Genomic DNA, 22,380 nt, shown 5'->3' with positions numbered 1-22,380 from the left:
TGTCCCTCTAACTTGTAATGGGCATGTGCTTCCTGCCCATCATACTGGAGGCTTAGAAGGCCATTTAGTTCTCAGAAATTGGGCACTATGTGGTCAAATTTCTAGACTAAGATCTGTAGATGGAGTCTGCATCTATAGAGGGACTAACCAGGCGGTGGACTGGTGGAGGGAGATCCTGATGCCTTGCCCTCTGGGCAACACCTCCACCGCCAGTGCAAATGCAGAGCTTAGCTCCCAGAACTTGGTTACAATGCAGCAAAATAGTTCAATGACCTCACCAGAGTTGTCTAGGTAAGAATCCGAGCTCTCATCAATTACCGTCTGTTCATACCGCCACCACCTACAGTCTCATGACTCAATATTCCAGTCCCCTGTTACCCATTACTCTCCTGCAATCACTGTGGCATTACTTACTCTCCTACACATTCCATACCATGTACTCTCAGCATTGTTTCAACTCTCACTTTCCCACACCTCTTCTACACTGCTCCTAACTATAAAACAACTTCTGCACTATTCTACAACAACATTCACATTCTCTAAACAGCTTCTTTCTTGCAGGAGGCGGTCACACACAACATGAGGCAGCAGACAGGGACTGGAAAAGCCCCACCAACACTCGAACCCTGTCCCCACTCCATGAAGATAATGTGTTGGCCATTGCAGGCAGGGGAATCATGGCCATGGCTACAGGCAACACTGGAGGAGGTGGCATGCAGGGTTTATTGATACCGGACCATCATTTTCCCATCTCACGTCCATCTCTCTCCACACAGCTTGCAGGACAAACAATAGACGTTTTCACCAGGTACTCATCTCTCTCCATTTGTGTTACCATTTGCTGAATGAATTCAAGGAAGCCAAGGTTAGACTGAAAGGCTAATGCTGTTAAGTGTTTTGCCAATTTTATACCACACTGTGTAAATTATCTTTGCATAAATACATAAAACATCATAAACATAAACAATAGGTCTCTGCACAGTGCTCAAGTTACACAGCTCTGCTGTTTCTTACCTCTTTGATCTGGTCTTCCACTAGGTTTTTAAAAACGTCTTTAACAATTAACACCAGAAATATAATGAAGCAGCACAAAGCAATCCCTCCTGTCAGAGCAGCTTTGTTTCTGAGGCGAGTCATAATAGTCCCAAAGAGAAAAAATAAAAAAAGACAAAAGGAACCTATGGAGATGTCTCTGCTGACTAACTTTTCTGATACATTCAACTCCTTCCTCGCGACAGGGTCACAATTTCATCCACTGACACTTCTGAAACTTGTGATTATATTCAACACAAATTGCTTCTTCATAAAGCCGTCGTCTGCTGGCCGCCTAGATGTCACTGGACTGAGCAAAGGTCTATCTGTCTATGCAGACAGATTCAACACAGGAAGGACACCATGCAACCAATCACAAAAGAGGACAAATTCCCTGATTACATAAATATTTGGAAAGGCTTTTTCAGCTTTCAGAGTATACACCAACTTTCTTTAATATAAAAGACGTTTCAATCCATTTCCATTCATCCATACAATGTAAATGGAAAATTTCAGGGGAACATCACAATATCTGGAGTCCCAACAAGCCGTGCCTAAGTGACATGTCACACAAGGGGAACGCCATTTCTCTAGAGTCAGGCAACAAGCAGGTCCCGAACAACATGGAGACAGAGAGACATTAATTAGCAGGCAGCTCTACATTCACTCCTAATATCTTGGACATATGGCACTGGCCAATGATGAGAACCATCATACAATCTCTCCCTTATCAGGAATGATGCACGGACCCCAAGACAGAGGAGAAAATACCACCACCGAACGAGGGATCCCTCTCAGTAAATACCACCTCCAACCAAGGGGTCCCTTCAGTAAATACCACCTCCGAACGAGGGGTCCCTCTCAGTAAATACCACCTCCGAACGAGGGGTCCCTCTCAGTAAATACCACCTCCGAACGAGGGATCCCTCTCAGTAAATACCACCTCCGAACGAGGGATCCCTCTCAGTAAATACCACCTCCAACCAAGGGGTCCCTCTCAGTAAATACCACCTCCAAACGAGGGGTCCCTCTCAGTAAATACCACCTCCAAACGAGGGGTCCCTCTCAGTAAATACCACCTCCGAACGAGGGGTCCCTCTCAGTAAATACCACCTCCGAACGAGGGGTCCCTCTCAGTAAATACCACCTCCGAACGAGGGATCCCTCTCAGTAAATACCACCTCCGAACGAGGGATCCCTCTCAGTAAATACCACCTCCAACCAAGGGGTCCCTCTCAGTAAATACCACCTCCAAACGAGGGGTCCCTCTCAGTAAATACCACCTCCGAACGAGGGATCCCTCTCAGTAAATACCACCTCCAACCGAGGGGTCCCTCTCAGTAAATACCACCTCCAAACGAGGAATCCCTCTCAGTAAATACCACCTCCAACCGAGGGGTCCCTCTCAGTAAATACCACCTCCGAACGAGGGATCCCTCTCAGTAAATACCACCTCCAACCGAGGGGTCCCTCTCAGTAAATACCACCTCCGAACGAGGGGTCCCTCTCAGTAAATACCACCTCCGAACGAGGGGTCCCTCTCAGTAAATACCACCTCCAACCGAGGGGTCCCTCTCAGTAAATACCACCTCCAACCGAGGGGTCCCTCTCAGTAAATACCACCTCCGAACGAGGAATCCCTCTCAGTAAATACCACCTCCGAACGAGGGGTCCCTCTCAGTAAATACCACCTCCAACCGAGGGGTCCCTCTCAGTAAATACCACCTCCGAACGAGGGGTCCCTCTCAGTAAATACCACCTCCAACCGAGGGGTCCCTCTCAGTAAATACCACCTCCAACCGAGGGGTCCCTCTCAGTAAATACCACCTCCGAACGAGGGATCCCTCTCAGTAAATACCACCTCCGAACGAGGGGTCCCTCTCAGTAAATACCACCTCCAACCGAGGGGTCCCTCTCAGTAAATACCACCTCCAACCGAGGGGTCCCTCTCAGTAAATACCACCTCCAACCGAGGGGTCCCTCTCAGTAAATACCACCTCCAACCGAGGGGTCCCTCTCAGTAAATACCACCTCCAAACGAGGGGTCCCTCTCAGTAAATACCACCTCCAACCGAGGGGTCCCTCTCAGTAAATACCACCTCCAACCGAGGGGTCCCTCTCAGTAAATACCACCTCCAACCGAGGGGACCCTCTCAGTAAATACCACCTCCAACCAAGGGGTCACTCTCAATAAATACCACCTCCAAAATGAGGGGTCACTCTTGTTACACTCCAGAAAGCTTTTGTTGAAGGACTTTGCTGCAGCCAATCTTTTCTTAGTCTTGCAATATTTTATAAAGTAAAAATGTTACAAACAGACACTCCTCACTCAAACCTTCACCCAGTTTCAGTCAGTGTCTCCTTATACATACTCAAGTAAGAATCTAATTAACACCCTCCACCTGCATATGATTAAACACAATTAACAGAGACTCTTCTTTTTCTTTAAATAAAACTTAGAGTTTAACATGCACAAACATTTCAAAACAAATCAAAATAAGTTCCATATTTCGTACAAAGCTCTTTCTCCAGAGCCCCTAACAATTTCTCTGTACAAGCATTTCTTTTCATAGAACAATCAGATAGTTGATGACTTGCCATTTAATTTTAAATCCTTTCTCTCCAGCATTTGTTTCAATCCAGCAAGGTCAATCCATAATTTTTTTTCACTCTCACTTTTTGTAGTATGTACATTATCCCACAAGGAACAATTATATACATAACATTCAATGGGTATTCTATCTTCAGTATGCTACTTGTAAGATCTCACCTAAAATATTTAACAAATAGAACCCCAGATCCACTGCCTCCACACGACCCAGTGTTTCTGCAGCTAAAGTACTTTTAATGACCCTTTTAATTTTCTTAGCTTCCCAAGCTAAAAGACAACATTTCCCATTTTCACCCATCAGAAATATGATGAAGCCAGCTGCACTCGAATACCCATCAGGAAGATTAGCATGTGAAGCATCACTGAAAATTACTAGTTTCATATTCTTTGGGTTACCAAAGAATGGGAACTTCAGTATACATTTCTCCAGATTTAATTCTTTTAATGTTTTTGAAACATTCTCGACGTTTGGGTGTTTTGTCGTAGTAATTAAATCCAGCACATCAAAACTAGCATCAGGTCGAGTGTGAGTGCACAACCAGTTTAATTGACCAATCAAGCTTTGCAATCGCTCAATCTCTGCTTTAGATAGATCATCATCTTTCTGTGATGACCGAACAGGATGAACCGGGATGGGAGTAACACTCTCTAAATAGAATTGTTGATTCAAACTTATTCCAGACTTATTCTGCGAATTATAACAATAGTAGGCAGGAACTGAAGAATTTAGATTGGGGGCGGCTGTTTGAGGGTAAATCAACATCTGACATGTGGGAGTCTTTCAAACGTCAGTTGATTAGAATCCAGGACCAGCATGTTCCTGTGAGGAAGAAGGATAAGTTTGGCAAGTTTCAGGAACTTTGGATAACGCAGGATATTGTGAGCCTAGTCAAAAAGAAAAAGGAAGCATTCGTAAGGGCTGGAAGGCTAGGAACAAACGAATCCCTTGAGGAATATAAAGACAGTAGGAAGGAACTTAAGCAAGGAGTCAGGAGGGCGAAAAGGGGTCATGAAAAGTCATTGGCAAGCAGGATTAAGGAAAATCCCAAGGCTTTTTATATGTATATAAAGAGCAAGAGGGTAACTAGGGAAAGGGTTGGCCCACTCAAGGACAGAGAAGGGAATCTATGTGTGGAGCCAGAGGAAATGGGCAAGGTACTAAATGAGTACTTTGCATCAGTATTCACCAAAGAGATGGACTTGGTGGATGATGAGCCTAGGGAAGGGAGTGTAGATAGTCTCAGTCATCTCATTATCAAAAAGGAGGAGGTGTTGGGTGTCTTGCAAAGCATTAAGGCAGATAAGTCCCCAAGACCTGATGGGATCTACCCCAGAATACTGAGGGAGGCAAGGGAAGAAATTGCTGGGGCCTTGACAGAAATCTTTGCATCCTCATTGGCTACAGGTGAGATCCCAGAGGACTGGAGAATAGCCAATGTTGTTCCTTTGTTTAAGAAGGGTAGCAAGGATAATCCAGGAAATTATAGGCCGGTGAGCCTTACGTCAGTGGTAGGGAAATTATTAGAGAGGATTCTTCGGGACAGGATTTACTCCCATTTGGAAACAAATGAACTTATTAGCGAGAGGCAGCATGGTTTTGTGAAGGGGAGGTTGTGTCTCACTAATTTGACTGAGTTTTTTGAGGAAGTGACGAAGATGATTGATGAGGGAAGGGTGGTGGATGTTGTCTATATGGACTTCAGTAAAGCCTTTGACAAGGTCCCTCATGGCAGACTGGTACAAAAGGTGAAGTCACACGGGATCAGAGGTGAGCTGGCAAGATGGATACAGAACTGGCTCTGTCATAGAAGACAGAGGGTAGCAGTGGAAGGGGCTTTTCTGAATGGAGGGATGTGACTAGTGGTGTTCCGCAGGGATCAGTGCTGGGACCTTTGCTGTTTGTCGTATATATAAATGATTTGGAGGAAAATGTAGCTGGTCTGATTAGTAAGTTTGCGGATGACACAAAGGTTGGTGGTGTTGCGGACAGTGATGAGGAATGTCAGAGGATACAGCAGGATATAGATCGGTTGGAGACTTGGGCGGAGAAATGGCAGATGGAGTTTAATCCAGACAAATGTGAGGTAATGCATTTTGGAAGATCCAATACAGGTGGGAAGTATACAGTAAATGGCAGAACCCTTAGGAGTATTGACAGGCAGAGAGATCTGGGCGTACAGGTCCACAGGTCACTGAAAGTGGCAACACAGGTGGATAAGGTTGTCAAGAAGGCATACGGCATGCTTGCCTTCATCGGTCGGGGCATAGAGTATAAAAATTGGAAAGTCATGCTGCAGCTGTACAGAACTTTAGTTAGGTCACACTTAGAATATTGCGCGTAATTCTGGTCGCCACACTACCAGAAGGACGTGGAGGCTTTGGAGAGGGTACAGAGGAGGTTTACCAGGATGTTGCCTGGTCTGGAGGGCATTAACTATGAGGAGAGGTTGGATAAACTCGGATTGTTTTCACTGGAACGACAGAGGTGGAGGGGCGACATGATAGAGGTTTACAAAGTTATGAGCGGCATGGACAGAGTGGATAGTCAGAAGCTTTTACCCAGGGTGGAAGAGTCAGTTACTAGGGGACATAGGTTTAAGGTGTAAGGGGCAAAGTTTAGAGGTGATGTGCGAGGCAAGTTGTTTACACAGAGGGTGGTGAGTGCCTGGAACTTGCTGCCGGGGGAGGTGGTGGAAGCAGATACGATAGCGACATTTAAGAGGCATCTTGACAAATACATGAATAGGATGGGAATAGAGGGATATGGGCCCCGGAATCATCATGTATCATGAATGTTTCCCTTTGTAGGATCTACTTTTAGTTGAACACAATTTTCAGCAAGACAGATCTCACTGAGAAATACCACACACTGGAAGCATCATGGAGGCCATAAACGCATTTGTTTAATTTCCCTTCTGCATCTGCTGCCTCTTTAGGCAGTTTCACAAACACTTCTCTCTGAAAAGTATCACTCTGCAGAAATGTGGTTTTTATGTCGATTGATCTACACTCCCAGGAATATGTGTCCAAATGAGGTAAAGAGATTTTCAATAATACCCAGTTGCTCTTCAAAGCCCCTCACAACTAACCTTATAAATTCCATCTGCGAGGGCTTTTTAAGTACCAATTCATCTATATGATGAGGCCGGCTGTCCCCTATCTGGTACCTCGGAATAAACACCAAACTCACTCCAACTTTCTAACTCCTTTTGTTTTGCCACTCTGATTAGTTTATCCTCAAGTCTATTGGTAGCCACCAAACGTCACGGTGTTGAGAATTTCTGCTTCTAGTTCTATTGGGAGACTGTTCTTCTGCCTTCGTTTCATTGTGGAATCTGTTCATACTATGGCCTCCACTAGCACTTTGATGTCTTTCGGGACTACTACTGTAAGATCTCACTCTTGCACTATCGGAGGCTCTTTCTCCAGCACATGATCATTTTCTGAAGCAAGAGTCACTTCCAGACCCATTATTAGAATTTGCGCTGTGCTTTTTCACTCTTGACTCTTTCACCCCATTCTGCCGGTCCATGGACCTCACATCTTGGCCATCATACTAAACATTCAATTTATATTTAAACTTGCCAGTAGATTTTCCTCATATCCCACAATTGTCGCATCCTTCCACTCACTCTCTCTCTTGGCATTTACTTCACGGACAAAGATTTTAGAAAAGTTGTACTCATCAGTTGCAGGCCCGCTGTTGGCTTGTCAGGCCTATCTGTGACCTGCAGATTCTCCAACAGTGGGTACAAGGGTGCAGTCGCTGCTGGGGGTAAATGGATCTATCCTTCTCTTTTCTCTTTCATGCTGGTTCTTTACTCAGTCTCAAAGGTGTCTGTAGCCGTCCTGATGTTACATCTCCAGGCATCATTATCTCTGTCCTGCGCTTCCCACTGGCTGATGTGACACACAGAGAGGGACTTTATTTTTATGCATGGGATGTGGGCATCGCTGGCTAGGGCAGCATGTATTGCCCATCCCTAATTGCCCTTCAGAAGGTGGTGGTGAGCTGCCATCCATGGGGTAAGTACACACACAGTGCTGTTAGGAAGGATTTTCCAGGATTTTGACACAGCAACAGTGAAGGAATGACAAAACAGTTCCAAGTCAGGATGGTGTGTGACTTGGAGGGGAACTTGCAGGTGGTGATTTTCCCATGCATTTGCTGCCCTTGTCCTTCTAGTTGGTGGAGGTCACGGGTTTGGAAGGTGCTGTCTAAGGAGCCTTGATGCAGTGCATCTTGTAGATGGTGCACACTGCTGCCACTGTGTGTCGGTGGTGGAGAGAGTGAATGTTTGTCAATCAGGTGCCAAACAAGCGGGCTGCTTTATCCTGGATGGTGTCGAGCTTCTTGAGTGTTGTTGGAGCTGCACCCATCCAAGGGGAGTGGAGAATATTCCATCACACTCCTGACTTGTGCCAGGCTTTGGGGAGTCAGGAGGTGAGTTACTCACCACAGCATTTCTAGCCTCTGACCTGCTCTTGTAGCCTCAGGAATTTATATGGCTACACCAGTTCAGTTTCTGGTCAATGGCAACCCCCCCAAGATGTTGATCGTGGGGGATTCAGCTATTGTAATGCCATTGAATGTCAAGGGGAGATGGTTTGATTCTCTCTTGTTGGAGATGGCCATTGTCTGGCACTTGTCATAGAGAGATACAGCACTGAAACAGGCCCTTCGGTCCACCAAGTCTGTGACAACCAACAACCACCCATTTATACTAATCCTACATTAATCCCATATTCCCCACCACATCCCCACCATTCTCCTGTCACCTACCTACACTAGGGGCAACTTACAATGGCCAATTTACCTATCAACCTGCAAGTCTTTGGCTGTGGGGGGAAACCAGAGCACCCGGCAGAAACCCACACGGTCACAGGGAGAACTTGCAAACTCCGCACAGGCAGTACCCAGAACTGGACCCGGGTCACTGGAGCTGTGAGGCTGTGGTGCTAACCACTGAGCCACTGTGCCGCCCCTTGTGTGGTGCGAACATTACTTGCCATTTATCAGCCCAAGCCTGGATATTTTCCAGGTCTTGATGCATTTCTACACGGACTGCTTCAGTATCTGAGGAGTCACAAATGGTGCTGAATATTGTGCAATCATCAGCGAACACCCCCACTTCTGACCTTATGATTGAAGGAAGGTCATTGATGAAGCAGCTGAAGATGGTTGGGCCTAGGACACTACCCTGAGGAACTCCTGCAGTGATGTCCTGGAGCTCAGATGATTGACCTCCAACAACCACAACCATCTTCCTTTGTGCTGGGTATGACTCCAACCAGCAGAGAGTTTTCCCCCTGATTCCTATTGACTTCAGTTTTGCTAGGGCTCTTTGATGCCATACTCGGTCAAATGCTGCCTTGATGTTAAGGGCAGTCACTCTCACCTCACCTCTTGAGTTCAGCTGTTTTGAACCAAGGCTGTAATGAGGTCAGATGCTGAGTGGCCCTGGTGGAACCCAACTGAGCGTCACTGAGCAGGTTATTGCTAAGCAAGTGCTGCTTGCTGGCACTGTTGATGACACCTTCCATCACTTTACTGATGATTGAGAGTAGACTGATGGGGCGGTAACTGGCTGGGTTGGACTTGTCCTGCTTTTTGTGCACAGGACATACCTGGACAATTTTCCACATTGCAGGGTAGATGCCAGTGTTGCCACTGTACTGGAACAGCTTGGCTGGGGCACGGCAAGTTCTGGAGCACAGGTCGTCTGTACTATTGCCGGAATGTTGTCCGGACCCATAGCCATTGTAGTATCCAGTGCCTTCAGTCGTTCCTTGATATCATGCGGAGTGAATCGAATTGGCTGAAGTCTGGCATCTGTGATGCTGGGGACTTCAGGAGGAGGCCGAGATGGATCATCAACTTGGCACTTCTGGCTGAAGATTGCTGCAAATGCTTCAGCCTTATCTTTCGCACTGATGTGCTGGGCTCCCCCATCATTGAGGATGGGGATATTTGTGGAGCCACTTCCTCCAGTTAGTTGTTTAATTGTCCACCACCATTCACGGCTGAATGTGACAGGACTGCAGAGCTTTGATCTGATCTGTTGGTTATGGGATCGCTTAGCTCTGTCTTCTTCAGGGAATCCTTGAAGCGTTTGCACGGGGCCCCTCTGTTCCATTTACAAGTGGTCAGCTCTCCATACAACACGATTTTGGTGATTGTCGTCCATCCGGGCAACATGACCAGCCCAACACAGTTGTCTTTGCAGGAGGATGGCTTTGATGGCTATTTCCAGGACTTCAATGTTTGTGATGCGGTCCTGCCAGCGGATCTTGAAGATGCTGTGGAGGTAGCGCTGATGGAAGTGCTTTAGAAGGTGTACATGACAGCAGTATAGAACTCATGACTCGGCACCGTAAAGAAGGGTGGTGAGGACTATGACTTTGTACACTTTGAGTTTGGTCTGTGCTCTGAGGCTGTGGTTGCTCCACACACGTTTGTAGAGTCTGTTGAATGTACTGTTTGCTTTTGAAATCCTATTGTACACTTCCTTGTCTATGGTGGCATCAAACGAGATGACGCTCCCCAAATAAGTAAATTTTTTGACAGCATTCAGCTCGGTTCCCTCGATGACAATGCTTGGTGATCAATATTCTTCTTGGGGTGCAGGCTGATGCAGGACTTCACTTGTCTTTAAACTGATTTTTAGTCTGAAGAGTTGTGCTGCCTTGGAAAAATGTGTTGTTATACATTACAGGTCTGACTGACTGTGGGCCAGGAGAGCACAGTTATCGGCGAAAAGAAGTTCACGGATGAGTTTTTCTTGTGTCTTTGTGTGAGCCTGAAGATGCCTGAGGTTGAAAAGACCTCCCTCAGTCTGGAAGCGAACGTAAACTCCCTCCTTAAGGTCTTCCGTTGCCTGCTGCAGCATCATGCTGAAAAGGTGAATAAGGTCGGGGCCAGCACACATTCCTGCTTCACACCATTGGAGATATGGAAGGGACTTGAGAGGTTGCTGTTTTGCTTGACTTGTCCGTACTGATTTTCATGAAACTGCTTCACCATGGCCAGGAGCCTGGGTGGGCATCCAAGTTTTTCAAGGATGTTCCAAAGTCCATCTCTGCTCACAGTGTTGAATGTCTTGGTGAGGTTGGCGAAAGTGACGTACAGGCCTTTGTTTTGCTCACAACACTTTTCTTGTAATTGTCTGAGTGTAAATACCATGTCTGCGATTCCTCTGTTTGCTCTGAAACCACACTGGCTCTCTGGGAGGTTTTCTTCTGCAATGGTAGGCACAAGCCTGTTCAGAAGTATTCTATCCAGGATCTTCCCAGCAATAGAAAGGAGGGTGATCCCACAGTAGTTGGAGCAGTCTGATTTTTCTCCTTTGTTTTTGTACAAGGTGATGATAACGGTATCATGAAGATCCTGCCCTGTTCCCAGCAGGCCGTGAAACACTCATGAAGCTTGGTGTATAGGGCGAGGCCACCAAGCTTCAAGGCTTTGGGTGGAATTCCATTGACTTCAGGGGCTTTGTTGTTCTTCATCTGGTTGATGGCGGTCACAGTTTCCTCCAGAGTTGGGCTGTCATCCAGTTCTTCTTTGACAGGCTATTGTTGGATGTGATTGATGGCAGTATCACGCACTGTGCACTTGGCGCTGAAGAGAGTTTCAAAGTGCTCCGACCAGCGATCCAGGACTAACTCCTTGGCGGTGTGTAGGATCTTGCCATTGGTGCTCCTCAGGGGGTTTAGGGTTTAATATGCTGGTCCATAGACAGATTTTAGTGCTTCACAGAAACTTATTATGTCACCAATATCAGCGAAACGTTTTTTCCGCAAGTGCAATCCATCAGTCATGTTGGATGTTCCTCAGTTTACATTGAAGGGTGCTTCATGCTTGACGGTAGGCTGTCTTTTTCTCTTGGCTGAGCCAGGTGAGCTTGATGAGCTGACCTTTTTATTTTGAGCAGATCTTGAATTTCCTTGTCATTTTCATCAAACCACTCCCTATTCTTCTTGGTGCTGGGTCTGATGACCTCGTTGGAAGTATCCGTCCTGCAGCTTTGATGTGTTCCCAGAGTTCTTCTGGAGTGGAATCAGCAGTGAGATCAGGATGTTCCAGTCTAGTCTGCAAGGTTGCTCGATATCTATCTCTGCAAGATGAGGTTTGCAGGTTGCTGCCTCGACATTTCTTTGATGGGTTGTCTCTAGGCCTGTTCTTAGGCTTAGGCTGAAAGTGGAGTTCAGCTTTGAACGAACAAGCCAGTGGTCTGTATGACAGTCAGCACTGGGTATGACTGTAGTATGCAGGAGGTCCTGTAGGTCACACTGGTGCACCAAGATGTAATCTATCAGGTGTCAGTGTTTGGAGCGGGGATGCATCCATGTGGTCTTAAGCGATCTTTTTGTTGAAAGAAGGTGTTGGTTATGGACAGCTGCTTTTCTGCACAGAGTTCCAAGAGGAAATGTCCATTTTCATTACAGTTTCCAACACCATGGTTTCCGAGCACTCCTTTCCATGCCAGGCGGTTCCGGCCCGCTCTGGCATTGAAATCGCCAAGGACGACAATTTTGTCCTTGGGAGGGGCATTCTGGATGAGTTCACGGAGCTCTGTGTAGAACTTATCTTTGTCAGCTGGGTTAGTCTTCAGGATTGGAGCATAAACACTGATGAGGGTTGCATACTTTTGGTCTTGGAGGGGTAGGTGCAGGGACATGATGTGTTCAGAGTGGCTGATTGGCAGGCTTGAAAGTTTAATGGCGATAGTCTTCTTCACCATGAAGCCGACACCGAAGAGGCATTGTTCACCTTCAGGTCGACCCGACCAATAGAGGGTGTAGTTAATGCTGTGTTCGGTCAGGCTGACTTGCTCTGAGAAGTGGACCTCACTCAGGAGCACTAGATCAATGTCTAGTCTGGCTAGCTCATGGGCCACCAGGACTGAGCGTCATTGGGGGCGACTGTTATCACCAGAGTCGAGCATTGTTCTCACGTTCCAGCAGGAGAGTTTCAGAATTTTTCTTCTTTTCCCACCTTTTTGAAGCGAGGTTAGGAGTTCGCGTTTCTTTCTTTGTCGTAGTTTGACCACATTAAGAGATGCCCGTTGACCGCGGCAAGACAACTGGGTGGTAGGGAGACGAGCATTTGTTTAGGCCACCTTTTCTAGGCCCCTCTCCAATTTCGGAGCACGCAGTGCTGTCCTTCAAAAAGACTGCTTGGTCACTCAGGGTGCTACCAGATGATGATGTCATCTCTAGGTCATCATCAAAATGAACAATATCCTGAGTTGCCTGCAAGCAGAATTGGAACTGCGGCTGCCAGTGCCATCCTGCACCTGCCGTTTTCCTGTAGCAACGGGAAAGCGGGGACTTACTTGTTGAGTTAGAGTTGGGGTGGATGGAGTTCCTTCCTGCCTGCCCAGTGGTGCTTTAAGGTGGAGTACAGTTTGTGCTGACTGACCCCACCCTTTAAGCCTGGAGCTCATTTGTCATGGCCCAGTGAACTGGGATGGTGGCAGCGAGGTCTCCAAGCCGTAGGTTTGGATTCAGAGTTTCCCTCTCCTGGGTGAGTTGTTAACTAAGGTTTGAAGGGATCCTCCTTCCCTTGCTATTTAATCCATAGCTGGTATATCAACAATTGTAGTCCACACAATATGATGTGGCACGCCTTTGGTCCAGAACATGATGGTCACTTGAGCCGCTTGGAATCCTTCTGCCCTGGCCGTTACCTTTATCAAGAAAGACATCCATCCAGGTGGTGTCATGTTCATCATTTCTCCCCTCACTACGTTCCACCGGTCAGCTGAGGCAGTGTACTAGGGTGTGGCGTTTGGAGCCAGCAGTGAGAGCTGGGTGTAGATGAGGACCAGTGATTCCAGGCCATCCTACAAATTGGATGCAGCTGACTGAAAATACAAGGGTGCTACCTCTATCTGAACACCCCGTACACCTTTCCACTCACTAGACCCCTCTGGAATATATGTCACCCGAGTACCCATTCGGGGCAACTGGCCTTTGGATATGATAGCTCTGGCCTGCGTATTGTGATCGCTCACATTACCACTATCCAACCCTTGATTTACCATATTCTATTCCTCCGGACATTCATCACAGAACACATGAGCATTTGAGGTACAAGGTGCCTCGTTTCCTTCTAAGATTTTGTAATGTCATGCTCACGCAAGGACAAATTATGAACTATATAATGCACTTATGAAACAAACCCAAACAAACTTGAGGTTCGCCAAAGTGGCTCGGATTCAAATCAGCCAATCAGGAGAAAGGATTGTGACGTCAACGGCGGTGCGCAAATCAAGCGGCAGCACTTTCTGGAACAATCAGAGTGAAATCAGTGTCGGTTTTAATTCAGTTGTTAGTTCAAAAGTGAGAATTCCACCTATTCCAGTGAAGAAGGAGGACTCTGCCTAAGATCTTTAAACTACATGTAGGCGGAGACTGGAGTTGGCCTTGAGCTGCCTACCTGAGAAAATTGAACCAGACTTTCGCCATTAAACTGTGACTCAGATATAACAAGAGAAATCTGCAACAATGCATCGGTACTCCTGAACCTTCTGAGTTTTTTTTTCAGAGAAACCAGAAAAAATGGAAAAGCAGGCCTGCATCGTTTCAAGTCTTCACCCTGGGGAAAAAGCAAGTTTTACAGCGAACTCTTTAAAACCATCAGACCTAAACACATATTGTCTTTTAATCTTTATTTTTTCTTGTGTGTGTGTGTCTGTATGCATGTGCGAGTGAGTGAAGTTGTGTATATTTCCAGGTGTTGTACAATAAACATTTATCGTTCTTTTAAACTTACTCTGTTTGTTGACCATTAAAATGCTCAGGCGTTAAAAGGCTTTTTAAAAACATGCTGCCTTTGGTCAGTCGAGAGACGAGAAAAGGGGAAACCATCCCTATCATCTCCAATCTGTCCATAACAGATTAGGGGCTCTTCTGGGATCTGAAACATTAAATTAAATGAATAACTTGGACACAGGAGGAAAATTGATCAGAAAATTGTAAAACAAAAACCTGCAGGCTTTCTCATATTTTTGCTGTGCTAAAACACTTAGGAACATAGGAATATAGGAAATAGGAGCAGGAGTAGGCCATTTGGCCCCTCGAGCCTGTTCCACCTTTCAGCTAGATGATGGCTGATTTACCTCAACCTCATTTTCCTGCACTATTTCCGTATCCCTTGACATCTTTAATATCTAGAAATCTATCGATCTCTGTCTTGATTATACTCAATGGCTAAGCCTCTGGAACCCTCTAGGGTAGAGAATACCAAAGATTCACCACCCTCTAAGTAAAGAAATTCCTCCTCATCTCAGTCCTAAATGGCCTATCTCTTATTCAGAAACTGTTCCCAGCCAGGGGAACCATCCTTCCTACATCTACCCCATCATGCCCTGTAAGAATATCCTCACTACCTGGCACACATTCACCGGTTTGTCTTGTTCACAATTGTAATATTCCTTTACAAGTGACACCTGACAACACAGCCCAGCGCCCATGCCATCAGAGTGCTCCCAGTTTCGCACATTCTGTCAGTATGGTGCTGCATATGTGCAGCTTACATTGGCACCTGGCTTGCCAGGATGAATTCGCGCTTGCATGCAAAAATGTCATCCTGTACTGCAACATCTGCTCGCCACTCACGCTCCGCCTTGCCACTTCTCCTCCCTCGGCCACTCGCTCCCCACTTCACCCCCCCACCTACCAGTGGGCCACTCGCTCCCTGCCTCGCCATTTCTCCTCCCTCGGCCGCTCACTCCCCACTTCATCCCCCCACCCCCCGACTTGTCAGCCACTCGCTCCCCACCTCGCCACTTCTCCCCTCTCTGCTCTGCCTCTGCTGTCCGCTCCTTCCCGCATCTGGTCCTCGCTCCCTCCCACGATCGCCATCTTTCCTACCCCCGTGGAGGAAGCGGGTGAGAGCGCGAGCGACAAGATAGGCAGGGCAGGGATGGGAGACTGTGAGCGGGAGGGAGTGGGGAGCAGAAACAGAGCAGAGGGGGAGGAAGTGGCGAGGCAAGTGGGGGAGAAACGATGAGTGGCCGAGGGGGGAGAAGTGTTGAGGCGGGAGGTGGGAAGCGAGCACAGGAGGCAGCAGTGAAGAGAAGTGCGGGAGTGGGGTACTGTTGGGGGTGGGGTGGAGGCAGCGTTCACAGCCACTGGGGATTTGAGTTTCATTTGTTTTTGTGATATATTGAGCAGCGCCATCTTTACCACCGGCAGCTGTCACAAATGTCGCAGTGACGTTTCAGTGCAGGAGGCTGCACTTGCATATGTGCCAGTACTGCACCACCTAGTGGTTGCATTGTCCACAAACGCAGCCATTTCTTTAACATATTTATGTGGCACAGCCATTGTTTCTTTCTCTGGTCGGGGGTGTTGATCGGGTAATTGACCTCTTTGATCTTTCTCCTCGTGCAGTACAGGCCACTAAACCTAGCTTTCAGGGGTTTACCCAATAACAGCACCAGGACCTGATCCCCTGGTTTGAATGTCCCAGCCTCACCATGTCTGTCTGCCTTTTTATGATCTGCTGGGAGGCTTTAAGGTGTTCCTTAGTCACGGTACATGCTTTAAAGAGTCGCTTGTGAAAGGCTGATAGATAATTCAGCAACAAGGTTTCCTCCCTTTGATCTTGAAATTTTTATTTAATCAACTTAAGGGAACTTCTTACCTCATGCCTGTAGATCAGTTCAAACAGACTGAAGCCTGTCAATTCATTGGGTAAATCTCTCGTGGCGAAGAGCAGAAAAGCTAAACTCTTGTCCTAACCACTTCTCCCCCCTCGGTCACTCGCCGCTTCCTCCCCTCTGCTTGACTCCCCGCTCCCTCCGATTTATGCTTCCCGCACCCTTGTGCTTCTAGTCCCCACTCCCTCTCCCTCCTGCTTCTGCTCCCCTCTCCCTCCCGCTTGCAGTCTTCCTCCCCGCCCCGCCTATCTTGTCACCCTCTCTCTCCCTCGCTTCCTCCGTGCAGGAAAGAGAGACAGCAGTAGGCTCTGATCATGGTTTTCAGGGTTTGATGATCCCATTCCAGAACCCCTTGTGATTTTGAGTGCTATGCCAAGGATTTTAGCTTTCGATGATGAGGTTATGAGGTACAATACCTGGGACATAAAATTTGATCTTTGATCTGATTGGATCTCTTTGGGCAGTCCACAGTGGGTGAAATATTGGGTCAGCCCCTCAACCACAGCTTTTGCTGTGATTTTTCTTCAGGGTATGCCCTCCGGGAATCGGGCGGCCAGGTCAATAACTGTTAAGAGATATTGAAAACCCGTCCTAGTTCCAGGTAAAGGTCCGACACAATCTACCAGAACTCTGCTAAAGGGTTTGTCAAAAGCAGGTATAGGTATTAGTGGGGCAGGATGCATTGCAGGCTGTGGTTTCCCAGCAACCTGACACATCCTACAGAATTTAACCACATCTTTGTGGAGGTGAGCCCAATATAAGTGCTGGCTTATCCAGGCCTGGGTCTTTTGGAGACCCATGTGCCCAGCCATTGAGATGTTATGGGCAATCCTCAAGATTTCCCTTCTATAGCTGGGAGGAAATAAAATTTGGACCATTGTCCACTCCTCCTCTGCAGGTCATTGTGGAGTCTCCACTTTCTCATCACTACCCCGTTTTTTAAGTAATAACATTTAGGCACTCCTTCTGTCTCTGCCTCAGAACAGGTAGTCTGCCTGCTGAGCCTCAATCAAGGAGGATCTGCTGAACATCTCCTTCTCTTCTAAATCTCTGAAAAAGGTCTCAGCCAGTCAGACCTCTGAATTGTTGGCTCAGCTCTCTCTATGGGAGCTGGCTTAGCCATGGATCTGGTCACTACCCAGTGAGGGAATATTCCAGGTACATCCTCCTGAAACTGTTCCATCCCTCTGGCCTCATTTGGCTGGTCTAAGACTACCGGGAAGGCTTTATCCGCAGCCAAATCATAACCCAACAGCAAATCTACTCCAGCCACAGGCAGACTAGGACAATCCCTACTATAACCAGTCCCGAGACTAGGTCACACAGTAAGCGGACCGGATATAGGGCTACGGGCATGTACCCACCTTCAATGCCTTTTAGCAGAACCTTCACAGTCATCGAGCTGTCTGGTGGGAAGGTTGTGCCTTTACCCAGCATTAATGATTGGGTGGCCCCTGTATCCCTGAGCAGGACAATTGATGTGCTCACCTCATTAGAGGGTGTGGGACCACATTTCCCTTGAAGACAAAATCCTGGTCACCCTTGGGGATTTTGACTGTTCCATGCTGGCATTCCTAGAGGGGTCCATCGCCATGGTTAGGACCGTGAACTTGTCTGCCATGCCAGCTGTTAGGGTGCCCTTTCCTGGACTGGCCTTGTGAACCCCAACAAAATCCACTGGCTGCCCCTTTAATTTCCAGCAGTCAGCTTTCACATGCCATGTTATACTACAGTAGGAACACAAGGACATTTGGGAATCATTCCTACCCTCTGCACAGCCCTTCCTGACTTGTGGAGGGTCCCCTACATTCTCACTCCAAATCTCTCTTTCACTACTACCCCATTGCCTGTCACTACCTCACTTTCTGTCCTTCCCAGACCTCTCTGGATTCTTAGGGAAGGGTTTTCTCTGATTAAAGGGTTTGTGTATGAGTTCATAATCATCTTCCATTGCAGCAGATTCCCTCACCTTTGTGACCCTTTGTTCCTCATTATGGATCTTTATATTAATTGGGATACTATTTTTAAATTGTTCTAATTCTACTTCACGTAAATTCTCATATGAGGATTTTTTTAATACTTTCATGGGATGTAAGCATCGCTGGCTATTTTATTGCCCATCCCTAATTGCCCTTGAGAAGGTGGTGGTGAGCTGCCTTCTTGAACTGCTGCAGTCCTTGGCATGTAGGTACACCCACAGTGCTGTTAGGAAGGGAGTGCCAGGATTTTGACCCAGCAACAGTGAAGGAACGGCGATATAGTTCCAAGTCAGGATGGTGTGTGACTTGGAGGGCAACTTGCAGGTGGTGGTGTTCCCATGCATCTGCAGCCCTTGTCCTTCTAGTTGGTAGAGGTCACAGGCTTGGAAGGTGCTGTCAAAGGATCCTGTTGTTGTTGTTAGCACGGTGCGAGCATTGTTTATAGATGTCTTGGAGTCTTTGTATGGTTAAATAGTAGTTCCTTTATTTTATATACATAACTATTTTAATTCTCATTAAGCATGTCCAGATAACAGTTCTCATGATGCTTTTAACTTCTTCCAAGCCGAATGCCCATGTGACTATTACATCATCATCACTACAGTGGGAGGGATTACTCTCACTGTCTCAAATATTAACCCTTTTAGACCCTTATATTACAGAGCCTTGGTACGTTCCTGCAGTGTAGCTTGTAAATGGTACACACTGCTGCCACGATGTGTCGGTGTGGAAGGAGTGAAAGTTGTGGATGGGGTGCCAATCAAGAGGGCTGCTTTGTCTTGGAGGTGTCGAGCTTCTCAAGTGTTGTTGGAGCTACACCCATCAAGGCAAATGGAGAGTATTCCATCACACTCCTAACTTGTGCCTTGTAGATGGCGGACAGGCTTTGGGAGTCAGCAGGTGAGTTACTGTCTTCAGAATTCCCAGCGTTTTACCTGCTCTTGTAGCCACAGTACTTATATGGCTGATCCAGTTCAGTTTCTGGTCAATGGTGACCCCCAGGATGTTGATAGTGGGGGATTCAACGATGGTAATGCCATTGAACATCAAGGGGAGATGGTTAGATTCTGTCTTGTTGGAGATGGTCATTGCCTGGCACTTGTGTGACATGAATGTAATTTGTCAGTTATCAGCCCAAGTCTGGATATTGTCCAGGTCTTGCTGCATTTCTACACGGACTGCTTCAGTATCAGTCGCGAATGGTGCTGAACATTGTGTAATCATCAGCGAACATCCCCACTTCTGACCCTATGATGGAGGGAAGGTCATTGATGAAGCAGCTGAAGATGAAATATTCTAACTTCAGAGATGTCATGCAGAGATTGATAGTCATGTGTTTAACTCACACAAATTCAAGAAAGGTTTGAGCAGGTTTTTTTCAAGTATTTCTGATTTTTTGTATGCCTCAGGGACTAACTCATAGGCACTTAAAATAGCAGTTTTGGTTTGCTCATAATCTAAAGAGCTTTCCTCTGACAATATGGAGTAAACTTCATGGGCTCTTCCCACGAATTGGCCTTGTAAAAGGAGGTTCCAAAAATCTTTAGGCCACTTTAACCTGAGAGCAATTTTCTCAAAAGAGATAAACTATGATTTGACCTCATCCTCATTAAATTTTGACACTAATCGTGAGTGTCTCATAAAATTAAAGCTTTGTTCCGAATTGGGGTCAGTATTTGAATTGCCAGTGGTATCCACACTTTGCAATTTCAGTCTTTCCCTCTCTAACTCAAGCTGTCTTGCCTCTCTCTCCCTTTGCATTTACAACTCTAATTCCATTCTCTGCATTTTAATTTGAATTATAGCTAAGGTTACTTTGTCAGTCTCAGGTTCCGTGCCTGCTTCTTCTGGTTCTGAGTCAATACCAAAATGATTCGCTAGAGTTTTAAGGATTGCAGGCCTCCTTGATTTCGGCCTTAAAGTTACTCCCACCTGTTTAGCTACAGCTTTATAATTCCTCAACATTTAATGACTTTAATGCACCCCAAGATAAATCTTCCTGTTCTACAATCACTTTGGCATCGAACATGGCCATGTTTTAAGGACCATTTTAGAATTCAGGAAAGGAGGACCAAGAAACTGATAAACAAAGAGAAAAGAATATGAAAGTAAACTAACGAGGAAAATAAAAACAGACTGTAAAAGCTCCTATAGGCATCTAAAAAGGAAAAGATTAGCAAAGGCAAATGTGGGCCCGTTACAGTCAGAGTCAGGGGAATTTATAATGGGAAATAAGGAAATGGCAAAGAAACTAAACAAATACTTTGTGTCTGTCTTCATGGAAGATGATGCAAAAAACCTCCCAGGAATACTGGAGAACCATGGGACTAGTGATAATGAGGAACTGAAAGAAATTAGTATTAGTGAAAAAGTAGTACTGGAGAAATTAGTAGGTTGATAAATCCTCTGGACATGCTTAATGAGAATTTAAATAGTTATGTATATAAAATAAAGGAACTACTATTTAACCATACAAAGACTCCAAGACATCTATAAACAATGCTCGCACCGTGCTAACAACAACAACAGGATCCTTTGACAGCACCTTCCAAGCCTGTGACCTCTACCAACTAGAAGGACAAGGGCTGCAGATGCATGGGAACACCACCACCTGCAATTTCCCCTCCAAGTCACATACCATCCTGACTTGGAACTACATCGCTGTTCCTTCACTGTCGCTGGGTCAAAATCCTGGCACTCCCTTCCTAACAGCACTGTGGGTATACCTACATGCCAAGGACTGCAGCAGTTCAAGAAGGCAGCTCACCACCACCTTCTCAAGGGCAATTAGGGATGGGCAATAAAATAGCCAGCGATGCTTACATCCCATGAAAGTATTTAAAAAATCCTCATATGAGAATTTACGTGAAGTAGAATTAGAACAATTTAAAAATAGTATCCCAATTAATATAAAGATCTATAATGAGGAACAAAGGGTCACAAAGGTGAGGGAATCTGTTGCAATGGAAGATGATTATGAACTCATACACAAACCCTTTAATCAGAGAAAACCCTTCCCTAAGAATCCAGAGAGGTCTGGGAAGGACAGAAAGTGAGGTAGTGACAGGCAATGGGGTGGTAGTGAAAGAGAGATTTGGAGTGAGAATGTAGGGGACCCTCCACAAGTCAGGAAGGGCTGTGCAGAGGGTAGGAATGATTCCCAAATGTCCTTGTGTTCCTACTGTAGTATAACATGGCAAGTGAAAGCTGGCTGCTGGAAATTAAAGGCGCTCTCACCCGCTTCCTCCACGGGGGTAGGAAAGATGGCGATCGTCAGAGGGAGCGAGGACCAGAAGCGGGAAGGAGCGGACAGCAGAGGCAGAGCAGAGAGGGGAGAAGTGGCGAGGTGGGGAGCGAGTGGCTGACAAGCTGGGGGGGTGGGGGAATGAAGTGGGGAGTGAGCGGCCGAGGGAGGAGAAATGGCGAGGCAGGGTGGGAGTGGCCCACTGGTATGTGGGGGGTGAAGTGGGGAGCGAGTGGCCGAGGGAGGAGAAGTGGCAAGGCGGAGCGTGAGTGACGAGCAGACGTTGCAGTACAGGATGACATTTTTGCATGCAAGCGCGAATTCATCCTGGCAAGCCAGGTGCCAATGTAAGCTGCACATATGCAGCACCATACTGACAGAATGTGCGAAACTGGGAGCACTCTGATGGCATGGGCGCTGGGCTGTGTTGTCAGGAGTCACTTGTAAAGAAATATTACAATTGTGAACAAGACAAACCGGTGAATGTGTGCCAGGTAGTGAGGACAGACGAGGATGGAAACAATAGTGAAGAGGTGCTGGGGGAAGAAGGGAACCAGGAAAATTCTCAGATTGACCCCCCTCCTGTGAAATTAGCTAACATAGAAATCATAAAGAGGGGAGAGACAATATTTAGCCACTTAACTGAAGAGCAGAAGAAATACTCCACTGGAAAAGTCGTACAACAATGGCTAACTAGAGAAGCTAAAGATAGTTCTGGTTAAAGGTTATTGACCTGAAATGTTAACTTTGCGTGACAGCTGGTAAGAGCTTTTATGAGTATGTAAGAAGGAGGAGATAAGTGAAAGTAAATGCAGGTCCCTTGGAGGTAGAGACAGGAGAAATTAA

The 22,380-nt window shown here is 46.5% G+C and overlaps 1 protein-coding gene across 1 annotated transcript in view; it reads right to left on the bottom strand.

The window, feature by feature from the left end:
• The window catches only part of LOC137374287 (lysosome membrane protein 2-like), a 142,686-nt gene extending 141,339 nt beyond the window's left edge, over positions 1–1,347 (bottom strand). Inside the window, exon 1 of the mRNA XM_068040093.1 lies at positions 1,015–1,347. Within this exon, the coding sequence (XP_067896194.1) occupies positions 1,015–1,137 (123 nt within the window). The 5' untranslated portion in view covers positions 1,138–1,347. The remainder of the gene's footprint in view (positions 1–1,014) is intronic.
• Positions 1,348–22,380: the final 21,033 nt, after the last annotated feature.

The sequence above is a fragment of the Heterodontus francisci genome, chromosome 10 (genome assembly GCF_036365525.1).
Source record: "Heterodontus francisci isolate sHetFra1 chromosome 10, sHetFra1.hap1, whole genome shotgun sequence".
Taxonomy (NCBI): Eukaryota; Metazoa; Chordata; class Chondrichthyes; order Heterodontiformes; family Heterodontidae; genus Heterodontus; species Heterodontus francisci.
The sequence above is the reverse complement of the archived record's forward strand: the minus strand, read 5'-3'. Positions and strand labels throughout refer to the sequence as shown.